This window comes from Mustela erminea, chromosome 6 (genome assembly GCF_009829155.1).
Source record: "Mustela erminea isolate mMusErm1 chromosome 6, mMusErm1.Pri, whole genome shotgun sequence".
Lineage (NCBI taxonomy): Eukaryota > Metazoa > Chordata > Mammalia > Carnivora > Mustelidae > Mustela > Mustela erminea.
Window position 1 is genome coordinate 15,324,373 of NC_045619.1, and position 18,717 is coordinate 15,343,089.

Below are 18,717 nucleotides of genomic sequence, written 5' to 3' on the forward strand. Positions count from 1 at the left end.
TTCCACAACAGCAGCAGCTTCTCACAGTTGAATGTGCCTTTGAATCCCTGGAGATCTTGTTAAGAGGCAGATTCTGATTCAGCAGGTTGGGAGCTGAGCTAGCAATTCTGCATTTATAACAAGCTTCTAAACGATGGTAATGCTCTTGGTCCATGGACCACACTCTTGAGTCGCAAGGTTCTCTAAGCCACTGCCTCCGGTCACGCACGCTGCGTGTAGCGGGCCCGTCAAGATCAGAGGTTGTAAGGATTTGGTACAGACTTGAGAAAATTCAGGCTACTTTTCAGGCTACCTGGCCGTAGCCTTCCTTCAGATCTTGACCTAAACTGTTTGAACCTTTTCCCCCTGCAAGGATTCTATGAACTGTCATAGATGTTGCTCAGGTTTTGATCTAACCTAAGCCTTTTGTTAGTACCTTCCTGAAAAATAAGCTCCCTTAAGTATGTCTAGATTCCGGAGCTGCCTAGACAGTAGCCACAGGCCACAGATGGCTCTTAAAATTTAAACTAATTAAAACAAAATACGATAAAAAAAAAATTCAGTTCCTTCATTGCACTAGCCACCTTTCAAGTGCTCAGTAGCCCTGTGTGCTCAGCATCTACTGCTTTGGTTAGCTCAGATTAAAAAAAAAAAAAAAAGTTGCCATTATCACAGAAAATTCTGTTTGAACGGTGTCCTCTTACAGCATTTGCTATGAAGCAAACATTTGGTATAACCTTCAACACTGAGACAGGAAAAGACTTCATAGGTATATTCACCCCACCGGCTACCCATCCTCCAGGGAACAGTGCTTAAGGAGAATACTTGCTCAAGTTGAAAACCTCAGCTGTTCGGGTGACTTTATCAGTAGCTCCCTGGCCAAAATCTCATTGACAGAGCTGACCGGGATCCTTTCCCAGAGAGAGATGCTGGTTCGGCCTCTGGACCTGCCTCCCTCCGCAGCTTCCCCGGCTGCCACTTTCCGCTTATGTAGCCACAGCAGTCAGTCCTCATGATGACAGGCTCTTCTCTGCTTCAGGCCTGGGCCCATGCTGTTCCCTATGACCTAGAATGATCTTTCCCTCTCCCCAGACTTTATGTGGCTGACCCTTTCTGATATTCTGGGTCTTGGATAAATGCTACCTCCTCGGAGAGGCCTCCTCTGACCATTTCCTAGCACACTCTCATTCTCGTTATGAGCATTCGAAATGGTTTATTGACCTGGTAGTTTACTTCTGTATTGAATCCCCTTACCCACTAGGATTTAAGTATCACGAAGGCGGCACCTCTGCCTGTTCTTATCACTCTGTGCCCCCAGGATACCACACAGATGAGGCCTAGAAGAAGTCAACAGGAGAATGAACGAGCAACTCCAGAGGCCTCAGCACCAAGCCAAGACCCGATGAAGTGAAGTCAAGAAGAGATTCAGCAATTTGTTTTCAGGCCCAGCTTATGTTTCCTAATTCCATTCCTTTCCACAGAGGAAGCAGCAGGGCTGGAGGAGGAGGCCTTCACTGGCAGGGACAACTTGAGGATGTGTCCATGAGTCATCATGGGCTCTGGGGCGGGGACGCGGTGGCCCCCGTGGCCCATTCCTTTTAGCTCCCCTCGGCATAACTGAGCTTTTGTTATTTGGAAAGAGTAGGGGCCAGTTAGCTTTGTTACATCCTCAACCGGCGGAAAGAAAATGCAGCTGGGCAGGCCAGATGTTCTACAGCTCAGGCCATTTGTAGGGAATCTGCCTTTATTTCTATAGGGATCCTAGAATCTCAGTGATTTAATTTGCCGGTTTTGTCGCACAGGGAAACCATGGTGGGAAGGTGAAAACATGCGTTTAATAGTTAACTTTTATTGTCATTGCTAAAGGAGGGAATACTTCAAATGACATCATAAACCAGGTCTTCGAGCCCTTCCGAGGCCTCAGCGGGATGGAGTGGGAGCTTTACAGTTTGCGTTAAATGACATTAAAGAATTGCAGCCCAATGTCATGTTAAGTGGGCTGGTCGGTGTGGCACCACCTGCCACGCCCCTGAGGAGGAAAAGAGCCACTTTCCCTTAACAAAAATGAAGGTTTCTGACCTTTGCTGGGCCAGGAGTGAGGCGGCAAGCTCACAAAGTTAGGGAAGAAAACAGATAAATGGGTTAGATTTTCACCTTGTGGAAATCTGTTGAAATGGAAACCTTTACCCAGTCACCTATCATGGCCTTGCCGTAGACTTGAACGTGCCCAATCAAAATCAGCCAGTATCGGGTTCCATGTTAGGTGCCCCATATCCTTTCCTTTCACTTTCTTCCACACCCCTCCACCCCTTTAAAAACAATTAATGAAAACAGTCCTAAGAAAACACTTTTAGAAATACATGTAGGTACGGACATAGATCGACACAAAGCCATAGATAAGCAGAGTGGCTGTTTCCCTAGTAAGTCATAACTCATTATCTATAATAAAGGACTTTGTATTCACTAGAGCTTGTACCAAGGATGCCGAGAGATTATGTGCAATGAATTAATTTTCTCTTTGTGCTCACCAAGCAGACATAATACTGTTCTCTTTTTCACAGCTGAAAAATGAGGAAGTGTCCATCAACAGTGAGACACTGATATGTGGAAGAACTGCAGACACCTGATTGGCCTTGACTCTGACTCGAACTTGATAATATGTACAACATCTGAGTGATGATATCCAGAAAATGCTAGAGACCCAGCAGAATAACTAGGTCACTTACAATTTCATTTAATGTATTAGTAAACTGTTTTTAGTGGGGGTGGTTGGTTTTGTTTAATTTTCCCCACTTCTTACTTTCTGGTTTGGGTCTTTTTAAAAAAATGCTTTTTCCTTCTTTCTTTTTTATTTTTTTAAAATTGTTAATCACTTCAGATACTTTCTGGAAAGTCATGGTATATAAGTCAGCCAGTAATTTTAAGACGAAAATAAAAATTAACTGGGCATGAAGACCATATGTTGAGTTAACTTAAAAAAAAAAAAAAAGAAACATGGCGAATGCATTTTATAAGATATACAATAATTGTTTTCCAATTCACAATATTGGTTAATGGAATATTTGCCCAAGTCCCCAAATTTAAGAAACCTACCACAGTACATTTCCTAATACTTTGGTATATATCAGGGATACATGTGTTTTATAATGCAAGATCTATAAAACCATCCGTGTTGTTAGGAAATTATGTTTATGTCTCCTCCAAGACCATGACCCACATGCATGCCAAGATCCAGTCCAATTTAGCCGTGGGATATTTCAAAAGTGGTGCTTGGGAAAAATATTACACATAGTTTTATCTAGGATGACATTTTTAATGCCCCCTGGAGATGTCTGAGAACAAAGCAGGAATGTGCCAAAATCTTCAAAGGTTACGATCATCTGAAGAGAACCTGTTTCACATTTGTATTTCTAAGAAGCTACTTTTATGACTCTTGAACACATTGCACAGAAATCTCTGAACACATTTACGATATTCCTGTGGGTCTGACGGTCACACCTGCCACACCTCGAGGCCTCCACAGTGCTATGAGGAAAGCCAGGCAGACCCACTAGCCGGACGAGAATTACGAAGAGATTCTGGACATCCTGCCTTCGCAGCCCTCCTGTCCCCTTCTTGCCTCACAGTGTCCTGGCTGGACGCACTGCCAAAGAGCCCCCCCACCCCACAAACCACTTCTGCTCCACAACGCACGACTGTCTGGTGTGCATGGTTTCCCTGTGTATTTTCACAATAAGGACGTTGTCACCGATTGGCTCACATGTGTCTCCCGGGGATGTGGGGGTGAGGCTGAGAGCCCTTCTTACTGTCCTGGCTCCTGCCTTGCCCCATGCTCTAGCCTGGCAAGGACCACCGAGTGGCTAAAGAGCTGTGAACAGGGCTCAGAGTTCTCTCCCCGTGACTAAGGTGGTTCTTTCCCCTACGGCTCCTCTTCCCAAGCCTCTAAGCAGGAGCTACAACAGCCCAGGATGGAGGGAAAATGGGAGCGTTTGGGGGGGGGGGCGTGTTCTTCCTCCTCAAAGTGGAGACAAAGCACGATTCCAGGTGCATCCATGTAAACACGTATGTGATGGCGGAATGTAAATTCCCACGGAAGGTGAGGGCGCTTTCCAGCTGTGTACCCAAAGCAAAATCAAAGATCTATCTAATGCCAGTTTCTGACCCCCTTCCTTCACAATACTCTGAAGAATCCAGTCTCCTTAGCAGTCCCTGACAAAGGACGTTGAGTTCCTTGGCAAGTTTCCGCCCCTGGCACAGTGCACACGAGGGCAGGCACCTGATAGGCTCTTAAGCACCTGCTCATTCCCTGAGTAGCGCTAGTTCTGGAGAAGGAGACTTGAGGGAAGGAATTAATAGAAGATTCCTAGGATATATACTTTAGCTTCTCTGAAAAAGACATGCTGTCTCTTGCCTCCAGGTCTTTGTACTAATGCTTCCTCCCTCTGCCCAGACCACCTGCTCTCGCCTCATCCAGTCTTCACAGACCCTCCAGATACACGGCCTCCCTTTGTGCTTCTCCCTTCCCTGCTCCCAAATCAGGCCTAGTTAGCACCCATCAGATCCCGAACCTCTAAATAACATCGTCCCAGGAGGCAAGGATCTGAAGTGCCCAGTACATAGAAGCCATGGAGAAACAGTTATTGGATAAATGGGTAGAGAAACGGATGGACCCGTAAACGAATGAATGGGTAAAACACAACCTCCTAAATAGGGCAAGCTCACCCTATTTATGTGGTCTTCAAAACCATGCGATTTAGTCCCTAGTCTATTCTGAAAATAATTCTAAGTAGAACTAGGATAAAAGTAAGCTCCAGCAGCGACTGGAGAACGAGCCTGCTCCCAGACCCGAGTTCGGGCTGGTGGACTCGGCCGCTGCACTTTGAGGGAAACCAGTGCAATGGGCAGCAAGAAAGTGGACAGACAAGAGGAGAGGCAGGTCACCAGCTTGAGAATCCGCTCGACGTCCGCAAGAGGTGCGGGAAGACCTGAACACGCGGCGACGGTGCGAGGGGAAGAAACAGGTCAAAGGAGCCTTCATTTCCCAGCTGCTCTCTGCAGTCACATGAGCCGCTGTGACTCAGTCCTCGCTGGGCGGATGGAAACGGAAGGGACCCGCACACCCTGCAGGCCCGGAAGGTGCAGCTTTGAGCGCATGCGCTCTCCTCTCCCCACCCACCTTCTCTTTCCATCAGCTGGTTGCAGACTTGACAAAGCCCAAAGGCAGTGGGCCTCTAGCTGGTGTGCATCCCAGTCACCGGGAGGCGTGGTGAGCCAATCTGTGGGCCTCGCCCCCCGAGTTTCTCATTCAGAAGGTCTGTGATGGGACCTGATAACGAGCATTTCTAAGACGTTCCCAGGAGAAGCTGGGACTGCTGGTCCCCAGACCGCACTTTGAGAACCACTGCCTTGCGGTGTGGTGCAACCTAATACCGAAAGACCAAGTGTTTCCAAATGGTTGCATTTAAGAGGGCCTCCTCTCTACCTGAACACCTTGCCAGGACTGTCTGTAAGCACGAAATTGCTCTCTCCTGTGTTAACTCGAACTTTTGGATCTGTTTGTTACAGTGGCTTAGCTTAACCCTAGCTAACCTTAACCTAACGAATGCAGGAGCTGAGGGAAAGAGTTGAAGCCGACTCCCAGATTTCGATTTGGGTAACGCGGAGAAACAGTTAAGCAGGTTTGGAAGGGAAGATGACGAACGGATCATCACAGTCTTAGAAGCCCTCCACTCTGCGAGGACTGGTGCTTCGGCTGGCCCAGCCCGACCCAGGGCCCATCTAGCAGAAGGTCGTCTCTGCCTTTCATTGCTCTCCTGTCGGTTCTCTGTCAGCTTCTAAGACTGCCTTGGCATGTCCCCTCTCTACTGCTGGCTTCCCTCCTGCCTGCCAGAGTTCAGGTGGGAAGGGAGAGGACCGCTGCTTCCTCTGGCATCCAGAGCTTCCCCGTCGCCCCCACCTTCTAGGCATTAATCAGAGTAACCCCTTCTATCTGGATCGAACCTCACTATTAGCAAAGCACTCTTGGCTTTCATACCTCCTCTGATCCCACAGCAGCCACATGAGCTGCTCTGGAGGCACATGCACGCGCGCGCACACACACACAACGTGTTATCATACACTAGCGAACACGTGTTGAATATGCCACCGCCACAGTCTCGTTTCCACAAGTCTCATGAGCAATGTCTTAAGGACATTTGTTGAATGGCTGAGTGAGTGCGGTGCCCAGAACAAGGGACTTAAGCTTTGTCTCCCTTCACTTCTCTGCCACAACCTTGCAGTGAGAGACACTGCAAGTGTCTCTCGTGAGACAACTACCGCAGTGACACCGGACCTTAGCAACTAGTTATTATTATCCTTATATCACCTATTCTCAATTTTCTGAACCGTATCTTGGCATTCGAGATCCTTCAGGATGCGACTGCAGCTTACACGTCCAGCCTCACAGGATGCCTTCACGGACCTCCTACTGAAAAGTTTCCCGTGCCCTGAGAAAGCCTCACACGCCCCAGCCCTGTGCATCTGTTCGCACCGCCCTCTGTCTAGAAGGCCCTTCTGCTCCGCCATCCTCAGTTAAAGTGAAGAGCCACTCCTGTGTGAGGTCCTCCTCGGGGCCTCCCACCAGAGGGAATCTCGGCTTCCTCGGGAGCCCCAGAGCACCAGTCCGCACCTTGCTTACCGCCCCCGCCTTGCCATGGATGTCATGTCTTAGCATATGACTTTCTGGCTGCCCCACTTTCCAGAGATGCCTGCCGCTCAATTTCTGGTTCACAGAGAACTCCCTTTCTTGTTTTCAAGAAAGAATTGGCTGTGTATTAATTTATGTCATTTCATTCTCATCATTTCAGTGGCTTAGTTGGGGAAGGTGGCGGTTATCATGTACTCCATCTGCCAACTTGAAAACAGAAGCAAGAAGAATATGTACCTATGAATAAATGAGTAACTGCAAGGCATCTGTAAATCCAGGCAAATACTTGGCATTTTGAGGGGCGGGGGGGGCTGAGGGGAAGAACGTTTTTCCAGAAAGCTCTGGCTTTAAATACCAACTCCGCATTCAGAGCCTACGGGAGGCCTTTCGTTACCTGTGGTGCTGAGGCCAGTGTACTCAGGGGATGGGTTGCTGACCGGGGAGGACGGAGGTGGCACTTCCACGGACGTGGCGGATTTTGCTGGCGAAAACGATGGCACTGGGGAAGGGGTTGGCGGGGTGGCCTCTGTCAAGACAATCTCTTCTCGGACTTCTGCTACGGGTAGAGAAAGTGTAGGTCCTCAGAACCAAAGGTGAAGGCAAGTTGTCTTTAAAGGACTTTAACAATTGGAATATTCTTTCTCATCTGTGTCATGTCACCCCCTGCTTCAAGCCCTCTGATGACTTGGGCACCACCATCACGGCGGGCAAGACAATTCCACACATGCGTGTGCCCACTCTAAAGAAGAAGACATCATTGGTTTCACACCACTTGGCCTGCCAACTATAGCTAAATTCTTTGGAAGACAGAGCTGAAGAAACACAGAACATGGAAGTAAGGATACAAATCAAGTTGCCAAGTAGGGCAATTCCCAGGGAAATGCCAGCTTACCGGTGCTTCCTTCCCCCTTCATGGCTCGCATGAGCTCATTGGCACGTTCCTGACAGTGCAGGGATTCTAACAGGTAGAGCACGTAGTCATCAAACATCAGGTGAATTAAGTGAAAAGACCCTGATGAGAGAAGATCCAAACAGAAAGGTAAGTCAGGGCAGCTCAGGTACACCCCTCCACCTGCTCAGCAGTCCGTACACTGGGACTCCCGCAGGTACACTGGGCTCCAATGCTCCGTTCAAGTCTCTCATTCCCCGCTCCATAATCATCTCCGCATGGTCAAAAGTTGCTCCTCTTTGCTGTATCCTCAGCCCAGGCTAGTGCTTGACATCAGGTAAGGGTCGCTAACACTTTGTAGCAAGTGAGTCTTTTCCTTGCTCAATCTGGCTCCTCCAAAATGGCACCCATCGAGCCGTCTGCCCAAATGCCATTGAGCCGTCTGAGCCCTTGCCGAGCCACTGGCCTCATCCTCATCTGGGCACCACTCACTTTGTTCAAAAATCTTTCATTTTTATCTCCCCCACAAGTATGTCTTATTTCCCCGACTGGACTTTAAGGATGTCCATGGCAGGGATTTTGCCTTCTAGTTCCCTATACCGATGTACCTGACATAATTCTGGGAGCAGAACTGAAAATCAAAAATTGCAACAACTGAATTATTTCCTTAAATGTTTCTGAGACATCTGTTTAACACATGGTTATTAGAAAAGGTATTAGGGGATGCCTGGGTGGCTCAGTTGGTTAAGCCGCTGCGTTTGGCTCAGGTCGTGATCCCAGGGTCCTGGGATTGAGTCCCACATCGGGCTCCTTGCTCAGTAGGGAGCCTGCTTCTTTCTCTGCCTCTGGCTGCCACTCTGCCTGCTTATGTGCTCTCTCTCTCTCTCTCTGACAAATAAATAAATAAAATCTTAAAAAAAAAAAAGGTACTAGATTGAGAATGTATGGTATTCTCAAATAGCATTCTTCATTCTTAGATTGTTTATTTATTTATTTTTAAAGATTTTATTTATTTATTTGACAGAGAGAAATCACAAGTAGATGGAGAGGCAGGCAGAGAGAGAGAGAGGGAAGCAGGCTCCCTGCTGAGCAGAGAGCCCGATGCGGGACTCGATCCCAGGACCCTGAGATCATGACCTGAGCCGAAGGCAGCGGCTTAACCCACTGAGCCACCTAGGCGCCCACTTAGATTGTTTATTAAAAGGGATGGCAACAATCCTCCCCAGGGATTTTTCCAAGGGCCAGTTTATGTGCTCAAAATCATATCCTCTGATTTAATCTCTACAACCAACCCATAAGGTAGTTATGTTCCTATTATAACACATTATTTCAAAACCATCTTTTCTTGCATGTCATGCTGCCACCATGGCCAGTGGAATGATCCACATGTGGGAGGGGCTCGATTCATGTCTGCTGTAGTCAAACCTCAGGAAAGCCAGAGCCAGAAGGGCCAAACCTTCTTCTCTAGTCCCATGCTTCCAACTCCCAACGGGACATCTCCATGTGGCTCTTCTGCTACCCATGAAATGTCCAAAACTTCTCACCCACCTATGTACAGCTGACCTCCTCTTCCCATTTCCCTCTAGTTTACTTTTTTAGAGGACCTGGAAGAGCCTCTGGTATTACTTCTACTGTGATTCCATCATCACCACCATGACTGTTATCACTGTCCTAGTCACAGTCCTCATTGTTGCCGGCATGGTCTACCGAATGCTTACCATGTGCCCAAACTGTACGGAGCACTTAACACACATCTCCTCCTTACCACAGACTGGGATAGGTGGCACTGTCCTTCCTTAGGGAGCAGGAAAGGAGTCCCTCCATTAGCAGTATGTAGGGATTTGCCTCGGTTTGGTCTGGCCCCAAATCTGTTTCCTGTCCCCTACAGATCATCCAGTTCAATCTACTCATGGCACAAAGACCAGGTCCCAGAAGGGTCCTTTGAGTTGGGAGCTGTGCCTTTTCAAGTCTCAGTAATAGGGTGCTAGGGCTATGGCTCCAGGTGCACAGCTGGTTAGTACATGATACTTGTCAGAAATAAGGTGTTGGGGGCCGGGGGGGGCAGGGGCTAACTGGATAAAACCTCCTTGGTGGAATTCATCAATTTTTCCTTTTCAATTCCACCTTCTTGGTAGAATTTGTCAATTTTCTTTTTAATTGCATCTGGCTTCTGCACATACACACGGACACACACACACACACACCCTTATAGAAGACTATAGAGGAAAATCCTCAGCTTAACTCTGAGGCCAGTGGATGCCCAACAGGTCACATACACCAACTCTTATATCCCCCCTCTCTTTAGAGCCTGCCACAAACTCTGGTATCCACAAAGCTCAAGGCCATGGTCCCTGTCCTATACTTTTTCCACATTCTTCCTTCATCCCCAGGGTGTTGTGTCTGTTTGAAATTCAGAAAGGAGTAGATTGTGCTAAGTCACAGAGAGATGTAGCCTCTAAAACTCAACTTTCCATCCACTTCTCCAAAATGGGTCCCATGAACCACTGAGGAGGCTCAGCATTGTGGGTAACAGCACAGGTGCTGGAGCAGTGCACCCAGGCTGACACCCAGCTCCGCCACTTAGTGACTTAGACCCTGGATGAGTTACTCCTAGTAAATGTTAACAACAAAATCAGCCACTTCTTGAGCCCTTGCTCTATGACAGATTCATGATCTGTATAAATATGCAGATTTATTATCACACTTAATCCTCATCACAACTATAGGAGATGAGTGATACTCTCCTTTTGCAAAGAAGGACACTGAGACCTAGAGAGGTGAAGTAAGTGTCCAGTGTCACACAACTAGTAACTGGCAGAACTGGGACTTGAACCTAAGACTGTCTGATTCTGTGCAGCTCATTTGGCAACATAGCTCTCTAAAAGCGGGGGTAGTACAACCCCTTGTTTTGGTTACAGAAGTACTAACCATAATGAGGAAAAGGACACACTAGATGTTTACTGAATGGTAACTACTGTTATCTGTAAAGTCCCTTTTGCTCCTGATGTTTTAAGATCCCGTAGGATCTTAAAACATTTTGCTCATATAGCCAAAGAGGTCAAAAGACAGCATCAAATACTTAAAAGGGTCTTCAAAATGAAAAAAATATTTGCTGCAATGTTGCTCTAGGTCCATAAGGATAGAAAGATAGAAACACAGAGTGACAAATTAGAATGGAAAACTCTAGATAATGGAAATGGGTGTTGCAGTTTTATCCCAGGCAGATGCCTTTGAAGTCAGCTATATACCCTTCTCCTTTATAGACAAGGAAACAAAGATCTGACGAAGTGAAGAAATTTACCCAAGACCGCACAGGGAGAAGCATCATATCCAGGCTGGGGGGCCAGTACTCTGGGGCAAGTGTGGATTCTGAGCTTCAAGGTCTCTTCCTTAATGGCTCTGATCAGTTACCCAACTAAATCACCTTTTGATGAGTTTGTAGAGCTACTGCTGCCTGCCTACTGTTGTGCCAAGTACTCTGAGTCCACAAGAAACCTAAAGCTCAGATCCTGACTCCACAAAAGCTACAGGGTCCTGCGTAGCAGAAGTCAATCATTAAGATAATTGGGCAACAAATAGTTCAGTGCTGGCGGGGGGAGGGGGGCAGCTGGCAATGGGAACAGTGCAAGGAGAAGAGGGCAAAGTGAAAAGGGGGAAATAAAGACTGAAAGAGAGAAAAAGAGGTGGGGGGGACAGGATGGAGGGAGGAAGAGAGAAACATCAAAGACAGACAGACAGAAGGGAGAGAGGCAGTTACAGCTAATACCCTGGGCTTTCTCTCCCTAGTGCTTATCACCGTTCCCTGTACTTTATAACCTGTACATGTGCCTCCCTACACTAGACTACAAGCTCCATAAATGCAGATGTTTATCTTTTTTTTTCCCCCAACTGTTCTCCATACCCAGTGTCCACAACAGTGCCAGGCACAGAATAGAGGCTCAATGACTCTCTGTTAGATCAACCAATCAAACGCGCAAGCCCTGTGTACCATATGCACTGTACTGAGCTCTCTTTCCGGCAACACTGTGAGGCGGGCGTTATTATTATCTTCAACTAATAATCGGGGAAATGAGGGCTCAGAGGCTTTAAACAACTTGCCTAAAGTCACAGAGTTGGCATTTGAGTCTGCTGTGGAAAACGGTATTAGGACACAGACAAAGGAGATTTTTGTTGCTGTTGCAACGTGTTAACGTAGTTGAACACATTTCATAGCATCAAAGCATTTCTCTTTTCTTATGAACAATTTCAAATAGATAGAAAAGTACACAGAATTTTAAGATGAATGGCAGTGTACTCAACTCCTGGCTTTATAGCGTCTTAGTATTTTACTGTGTTTGAATCAGATTTGTTTTTTAATAGAAGATGAGGATGAAGCCTCTGTGTTCTTTTCCTTAATTGTATTTCTCTGCCTCATGGCATTCAACCTGAGGTAATCGCTGACTTGAATTTGGTATTTACTTGTTCTACTCTTACTACATATAATTATGTACCCATAAATAACATATGGTGCTGTTTTCTGTTTTCACACATGACGTAAACGGTATCACACCTCACAGAGCAGTCTACTACTTGCTTTTGATAATCCGTCCACATGGAGGCACGCAACTCAAGTCCGATGGCCACTGTCCGCATATACCATACTTTATTTATCCATTCTCCTGGTGATGGAATTTAGGTTGTTTGTAAGTTTCCACTATTGGAAATTGACTCTTACGAATATTTTCTGTACCTCTTTTCTTGTGTCTGTTGGGTCCAAGAGTGCCTGCATCTTCGGTCTTAAGAGATGGTGTTCCATTACTCACCAAAATTTTTTACCATCCTACTGATAGTGTATGAAATATAACCCTTGCCGTCTGAAGGGTGTGAGGTGTTATCTTATTTTCTTTATAATTGGTATTACCCTAATTACTAGAAAGGTACACATCTTTTCAAATGATTATTGTCAACTTGAATTTTCCTTTCTGGGAATCACCTATTCATATTCTTTGCTCATTTTTCTTTTGGGGTATTGGAATAATATTGGGGTATGTGAATTTCTATTGGAGTATTTAAACAATTTGTTTACAGGGGTTTCTTATATATTCAGGTTGTTTGTTATATGCACTGCAAAATATGTTCTTTTCTGTGGCTTTTATCTTTTAACTTTGTTTATGATATGCTTAATAAACACAATTTTGAAATCCAAACATATTTATTTTTGAAATATTTTATGATTGGTCTTTTTTGTGCCTTTTAAAATAAATAATATACTATTTCAAGATCATAAAGATATCATTCCTTGTTTTCTTCCAAAAGGTTTAAGGTCTTTTCCCCCCCCATTGAGATGTTTCCTTTCAGAAGCTATAGACAAGGGGTCTAATTTTTTTTTTTTTTGTACTTGTCCTGTACAAAAAAAGGCTTGTTCAGAAGAAATTTGCCCAATCCACTGATTTTTAATGCCATCTCTGTTATATATACAATCCTCTTGTTTAACAGAGGATCTGATGAGGGGAAGACAAGTTTTGTATCTGTCTGTCTTGAGCACCTCTGTTCTGTTTCACGGCTCTACCAGTCTCACTACGTTACAGCCCCGCACTGTCTTAGTCCATAACAGATGTGAGTATCAGGTAACCAAGACCCTACATCTTGTTCTTTACCTTCAAAATGTCTTTACTATCCTTGGCATTTTGCCTTTCCACATGAATTTTAACATCAGATTGTCAAAATCAAAGGGAAAAAAATTAAGAATTGGTCTAGAATTCTATTGAATTTGTGTATTAATTGGTAGAACAATCTCTTTGATGTTGACTCTTTCCAAACATGAACAGGGTAGATTTCAATAATATTTTTAAAATTTCTCTTTGAAGTTCTTCAAACAATTTTTGTTAGAATTATTTTATAGGTATTTTTTAGTTTCCTTGGCTATTTTGAATGGTATATGAGTGTTTATTTATATACACTATGATATATACTTAATATATGTTAGTATATGCTTACTATATACACACACTCAATTATAATTTCTAATTAGGTTCTGGTTTATGCTAAGAATACCAATGATTTAAAAAAAAAACTCAATCGAATGATCTCACTGAATTCTTCTTTACGCTATTAGTTTGCAGACTCTTTTGTCGGCCATCATGACATCTATAACAAAAGGCAGTTTTTGTGTTTTCCTTTCCATTTCTTAGATTTCTTTTCCTTTTCTTATTGCATCAGCTAGGACTTCCAGTCCATATTTATTAGAAACAGTGTTAAAAGGCATTTTTGTCTTAATCAGTTGAATGGGAAAACTTCTAAAGTTTCACCAGTTAGTATGATGTTCACCGCAGGGTTTTGGTTGCCCTTGAAACATACTAAGTAAATCCCTCTCTATTCCTAGTTTGCTAAGAGTTTTTAAAAATTATACCTGGGAGCTGAATTATATCAAATCCTTTTTTTCCCTTCTACATCTATAGGGAGGACCGTATGATTTTTCTCATTTAATCTGTTTAATAATGTATGTTGATAAGTAATTTTTCTGACTTTGAATCATACTTGAATTCTTGCCATAAACCTTTATTAATCATGATCTTAAAAATTTTGCTGCTGGATTTGATCTACTAGTATTTTATTTAGAAGTTTTCATCTATATGTGGTTGGGTTGGAATTTTCTTTTCCTCTACCATTCTTCCAAGATTTTGAAGTTGAGGTTGTATTAGCTTCATAATTGAGATTACATCAGCTTCGTGAGTTGTATAGCTTTCCTTTTGTTTTTATTGTCTGAAACATGTTCATTTTCATAAACTAAGGATTTTATATTTCTTAAAAGTTTAGTAAAAGCTATCTGTAAAAACATTTATGCCTGATGTTCTGGAAGGAAGAGACTTTGACATCTACTGCGATTGTTACTTGATCTTTTTTCTAGCATCCTATTTTATGTTTTTTGTTTGCCATCCTGTTTCTATGCTTCTTTTATCTTGCCATCTCTTTTCAAATTTTTTCATTTTCCTTCGTAAATTATGATGATTTAGTGATGAGCTCTTGATTTATTAACATATATCTCACACATTAAATCCAAACTGTATTTTTTTCAGTGAAGTCCAAAATTATTTAGCATTCAGAGACAAAAACCTTAGCATGCCTTAACCAGTCCTTGAAGCTTCTCTTCCCACCACCTCATGTTACTTTGCAGCCTGGGGCTTGCTTTTATCTTTTTTAAACATGAAAAATATTTTTTAAATGATAGTAATTAAATTTGTTTGCAAATTTAAGAATTTCTCTCATCTTGAAAGAGGGCTCCCAAATTGTTGGACATTCCTTCCGTGGAAAATTGAGTGTCTCTGCACTCTCTTCAAACTTGGTCGGTTTGTGACTGCTTTGACCAACAGAGTATGGGGGAGGTGACAACTTCTGGGATTGGGTCATAAAAGGCAATGTGGCTTCCCCCCTGGAAGAGGGAGCCACCATGTGAGAAGTTTAATTATTTAGAGGCCACCATTGCAGTATGGACACTGAGCCACATGGAGTGCCCACAGAAGGCACCCTGATCACAGCAGTCCTGTCTTCAAGATATCCAAACCCAAGCACAGACACAGGAAAGAAGAAGCCTCCAGATGATTCCAGCATCCAGCTGTCAAAGCACCACTGCCCTTGAGTGTTTCCATCTGAGGTTCTAGACATCATAGGGATAAGCCAGCCCTGCTGTGCCATGTTCAAATTCCTGACCCACAGAATCCACATGCATAATGAAAGTACTATTTTAATGTCACTAAACTTTGGGGTAATTTGTTACACAGCAATAATAACTAGAACCTGGTTGTTTCTTGTATCCCAGACCTTTATTTTTCTTCTTGCTGAAATGTATCCTTTAAGTGCTTTTTAAGTGATGTTCTGTGGGGCCACATTCTCTTAGTCTTTGTAGAACCGAGTGTGTCTTTACTTTGCCCTCAGTCCTGAATGATGGTTGACAGTTCTTTGTTCTCAACACTTGAAAGATATCATTTCTGGCATCCCTTATTACTCTGATGTTTTGTTCTCTCATAGCTTCAAAACATTTTTAAATCTACCAATATGGATTTTTTAAAAATCCATCAGTGAGGATTAAACAAATTTGTCTTACCTTTCGGTGCTCAGCATCTGAGTCCAGGGTGTTTGTCTGAGTTGTGGAAACTGAAGCAGCATGGGTTTCGTGGTCAGGCAGATGTGATTTAGAAACAGAGCTCTGCCCCTTGCCATACTGATCTTGGGCACGAAAATTCTCCAAGCTTCTTTTCTACCTATTATTATCTGCTTCGAAGAGTTAATGTGAGGACAGAATGTAGTACATGCCTTCTAAGCATTTGCTACAATGAGCAGCATTATCCTGTCTTTGCTTCACGTTCTCCATCAGACTTCACAGGTTGTTGCAAGAATTAAATGAGGATGTGCCCAATATCCTGCCTTGTGCATGCTAGGCTCTCCATCAATGTTACCTTGTTTTTATGAGTAGTATTCAGCTGCAGAAAGCTAGACGAGGTGGTGGCTGAGCAGGAAGAACAGGGCTCTAGGATGGAAAAGATTCAGGGGTCTCAGCACAGTCTGTGGTGCACCTGTGGGCCAGCCCTTCTCCTCTGGGGTCGGCTTCCTCCTGAATACAAGGAAAAGCAGTTCCTGCCTCCGAGCGCTTGGCAGGGGCCTGGCTGATGTGTGCAACGTTTGGCAGGGTCTGGGTAAGAGAGCCAGGCCTGGTCACCTACACCAGGAGAAGCAGTCTGGAAGTCTCCGGTCATGGCCACCTGGTGTGGGAGCAGGGTGCCTGACGGGGCTGCTCCCACGTGGCCCCCTCAGCCCTTCCTGAGCAGCAGAACTACGACACTAAGCCAGAAAACAGGTGCGTGGGCAGGTGAGAACGTGGGCCGTGAGCAATCCTGCCCCCTTGGTGGGCAAACCTGGGGTGGCTTTTCCAACAGTTTGATGCCGGAGTACTTCCAGGAACCACGTTTGCCTCCAGATGTTCCCAGCAGTGAAATCCGGGGCATGCGGTGAAAACCCAGAGTAAAAGGGTAAAGACACCTGCACTGACTTGGGATCCAGGTGTCCTCTGAATGGAAATCACAGCTGTCGACGGAAAATACATGGGTGTGAGTGTGTGTGTGTGTGTGTGTGTGTGTGTGTATGTGTTTCAAAAGTAGAAACTATTTTCCTCAGCCCCGTTAGGACTCAAAGTTCATCTCCTGCCAGCCTGCCTTTGCTGACTGATTTTTCTAGAAACTGCTGCTGGCGGCAAAGAAAGATCGTCTGGCTACTTCAGTTCACAGCATAGGCTCTTTTCAGTGAGAAGGAATTAGGAAGAAAAGAGTGAAAAGGAATTAAGGAGAAGAAAGGAGTCAACTACCTTTTGAAAGAGGCCGTTCTGGGCAGAGGTGGCAGAGGACCCCCCTCCCCAGGATCGCTGTGATGTTCCCCACCCTCACGGCGTGGTCAGCCCGCACCACTGGGGCGGCAGGGATCCTGTGGGAGTTACGAGCCAGATAGAGCTGGCCCCTGCCACTGGGGGAGGGGGCCGGTGAACAGAGGGCTCTTTTTCCTAATTAGCTGTTTTTATACAGGGAACACATGACCCAAACACAACCACCAACTGTGTCTTTGACATATACAGGCAGAAAGGGGGAGCTGGGCTTTTGTCTGCCGCGGATTCTTTCAACTTGCCTGTCACCCCAAAGCTGCCGAATTCCACAATGAGTCGGATGAGCAGAACCACGGCAGACAGTGTGCTAAATGGACTTGGAAACAGGTATTATTTCAGCCCGCCTCGGGTTGGGAAATACTGACAACGTGAAGTTGGGTGAGCGACTCCTTGCCTTTCCTAAGAGATCTGTGACCGTTTCTGCCATTTGCCCAAGTTTCTGGTATATCCTAAAACAGTGCATGGTTCAAGAAAGAAAGGAATACATTTCAAGGAAAACGTTTCTTGGTAATAAATCCAGCCCTTTTCACAGAACCCTAGCTGTTCTACTGTCTTGATTTCCTATCATGTTGTTAACTTAGTAAAAACAAATGAGTTCCAAAGAATCCTGCCAAGTAAATTACTTTCCCTGTCTAATGAAGGGGCCTCCGTAATCTATATAATCAGTTTAAGAATGAGCACACTGAAGATTAAGGGATAAAGCGAATAAGGCGGCTTGCTTTGTGGACGCGGGTATGTATATTTGGGTGCGATGTTGTGGATTCTTTGATTTTGAAGCAGTGAACAGACCGCAAAAATGTTTCAGCCCTTCGCTGGCTTGAAAGCAGCGATGCGCGAATGGTTTTCCCAGAACCAGAGGTGACATGTGCTAACACTAACTGCTGGAAGTTATCAAAACGCCGTGCCCGATGGCCCTGCCCAGGTATCGGCCACCAGAGCCTTTCCATGCACCATTCACGGAGAATTTCCATCTGTAGCCACAGCTCAGGCCAGTGCCGAGAACTTCCCAAGGCCGAGATTAAAGAAATCCACAACAAAACACTGCTCCAACTGGGGAAACACAGTCTTTCATGGGCAGCGCTGTTTAGAAAAAATAGTGCCGCCTTTGTTTTACCACATACTTGCTTCGTTGTGTAGCACAACTGGAAAATGGTGACAAGACCATAAAAAAGCTGGATGGAAAAGTGTCAAATTAAACCCGGAGCGAAACCCAGAGCCGATTGGCTTAATTGGAGGTAATGAGAAATGAAACCACATCTCTACTCGCAAAGTCAAGTAGTGAACTGAAGCAATTACCCAGAAAATCTACCAACAGCCCTTTGCCGAAATGCCTCAAAATTTGAGGCAAAAGTGTGTGGAGATTTCAGATGTCTGCTAACGAGGGCCTGGACTCCGTGAAAACGAGTAAACCGTGTCCCACAATGTAGCACAGCATTCACCCTGAGTCGGTGGTTCGGTTCCTACCTGTGGACCAGCGTGAGCACCTCTAGGCAGAGATTCCAAGTCCTATTACTGTGGGAGCAGCAGGTGTGCCCTTGGGGAGGGAGGTGAGGAGCACCCAAAGGGTCAGCAAAACCAAAGGGAAAATGAACATGAAAGCCCTTTTCTAGGGATCCGACTGAGGCACAGTGTTAAAGAAACCTTTAGACATTCTGCCCACTCCTGGAGCATTAGGCCAAGCTATATGCCAATGTTCCCACTCAGAGGCTTTCGGTCTTGGGAAGGCCACACTATGAAATTCTGCAATAGTCCTGGGAC

General features: G+C 45.0%; 1 protein-coding gene across 6 annotated transcripts in view; it reads right to left on the bottom strand.

The window, feature by feature from the left end:
* The window catches only part of RFX4 (regulatory factor X4), a 157,773-nt gene that overhangs the window by 16,511 nt on the left and 122,545 nt on the right, over window positions 1–18,717 (bottom strand). For 5 of the 6 annotated variants that reach the window (XM_032346506.1, XM_032346509.1, XM_032346508.1 and 2 more), the window contains 2 exons: window positions 7,557–7,676; window positions 7,059–7,220 (listed from right to left, as the gene is read on the bottom strand). In XM_032346506.1, the coding sequence (XP_032202397.1) occupies window positions 7,059–7,220; window positions 7,557–7,676 (282 nt within the window). The remainder of the gene's footprint in view (window positions 1–7,058; window positions 7,221–7,556; window positions 7,677–18,717) is intronic. The other variant, XM_032346505.1, reaches the window with a different exon arrangement.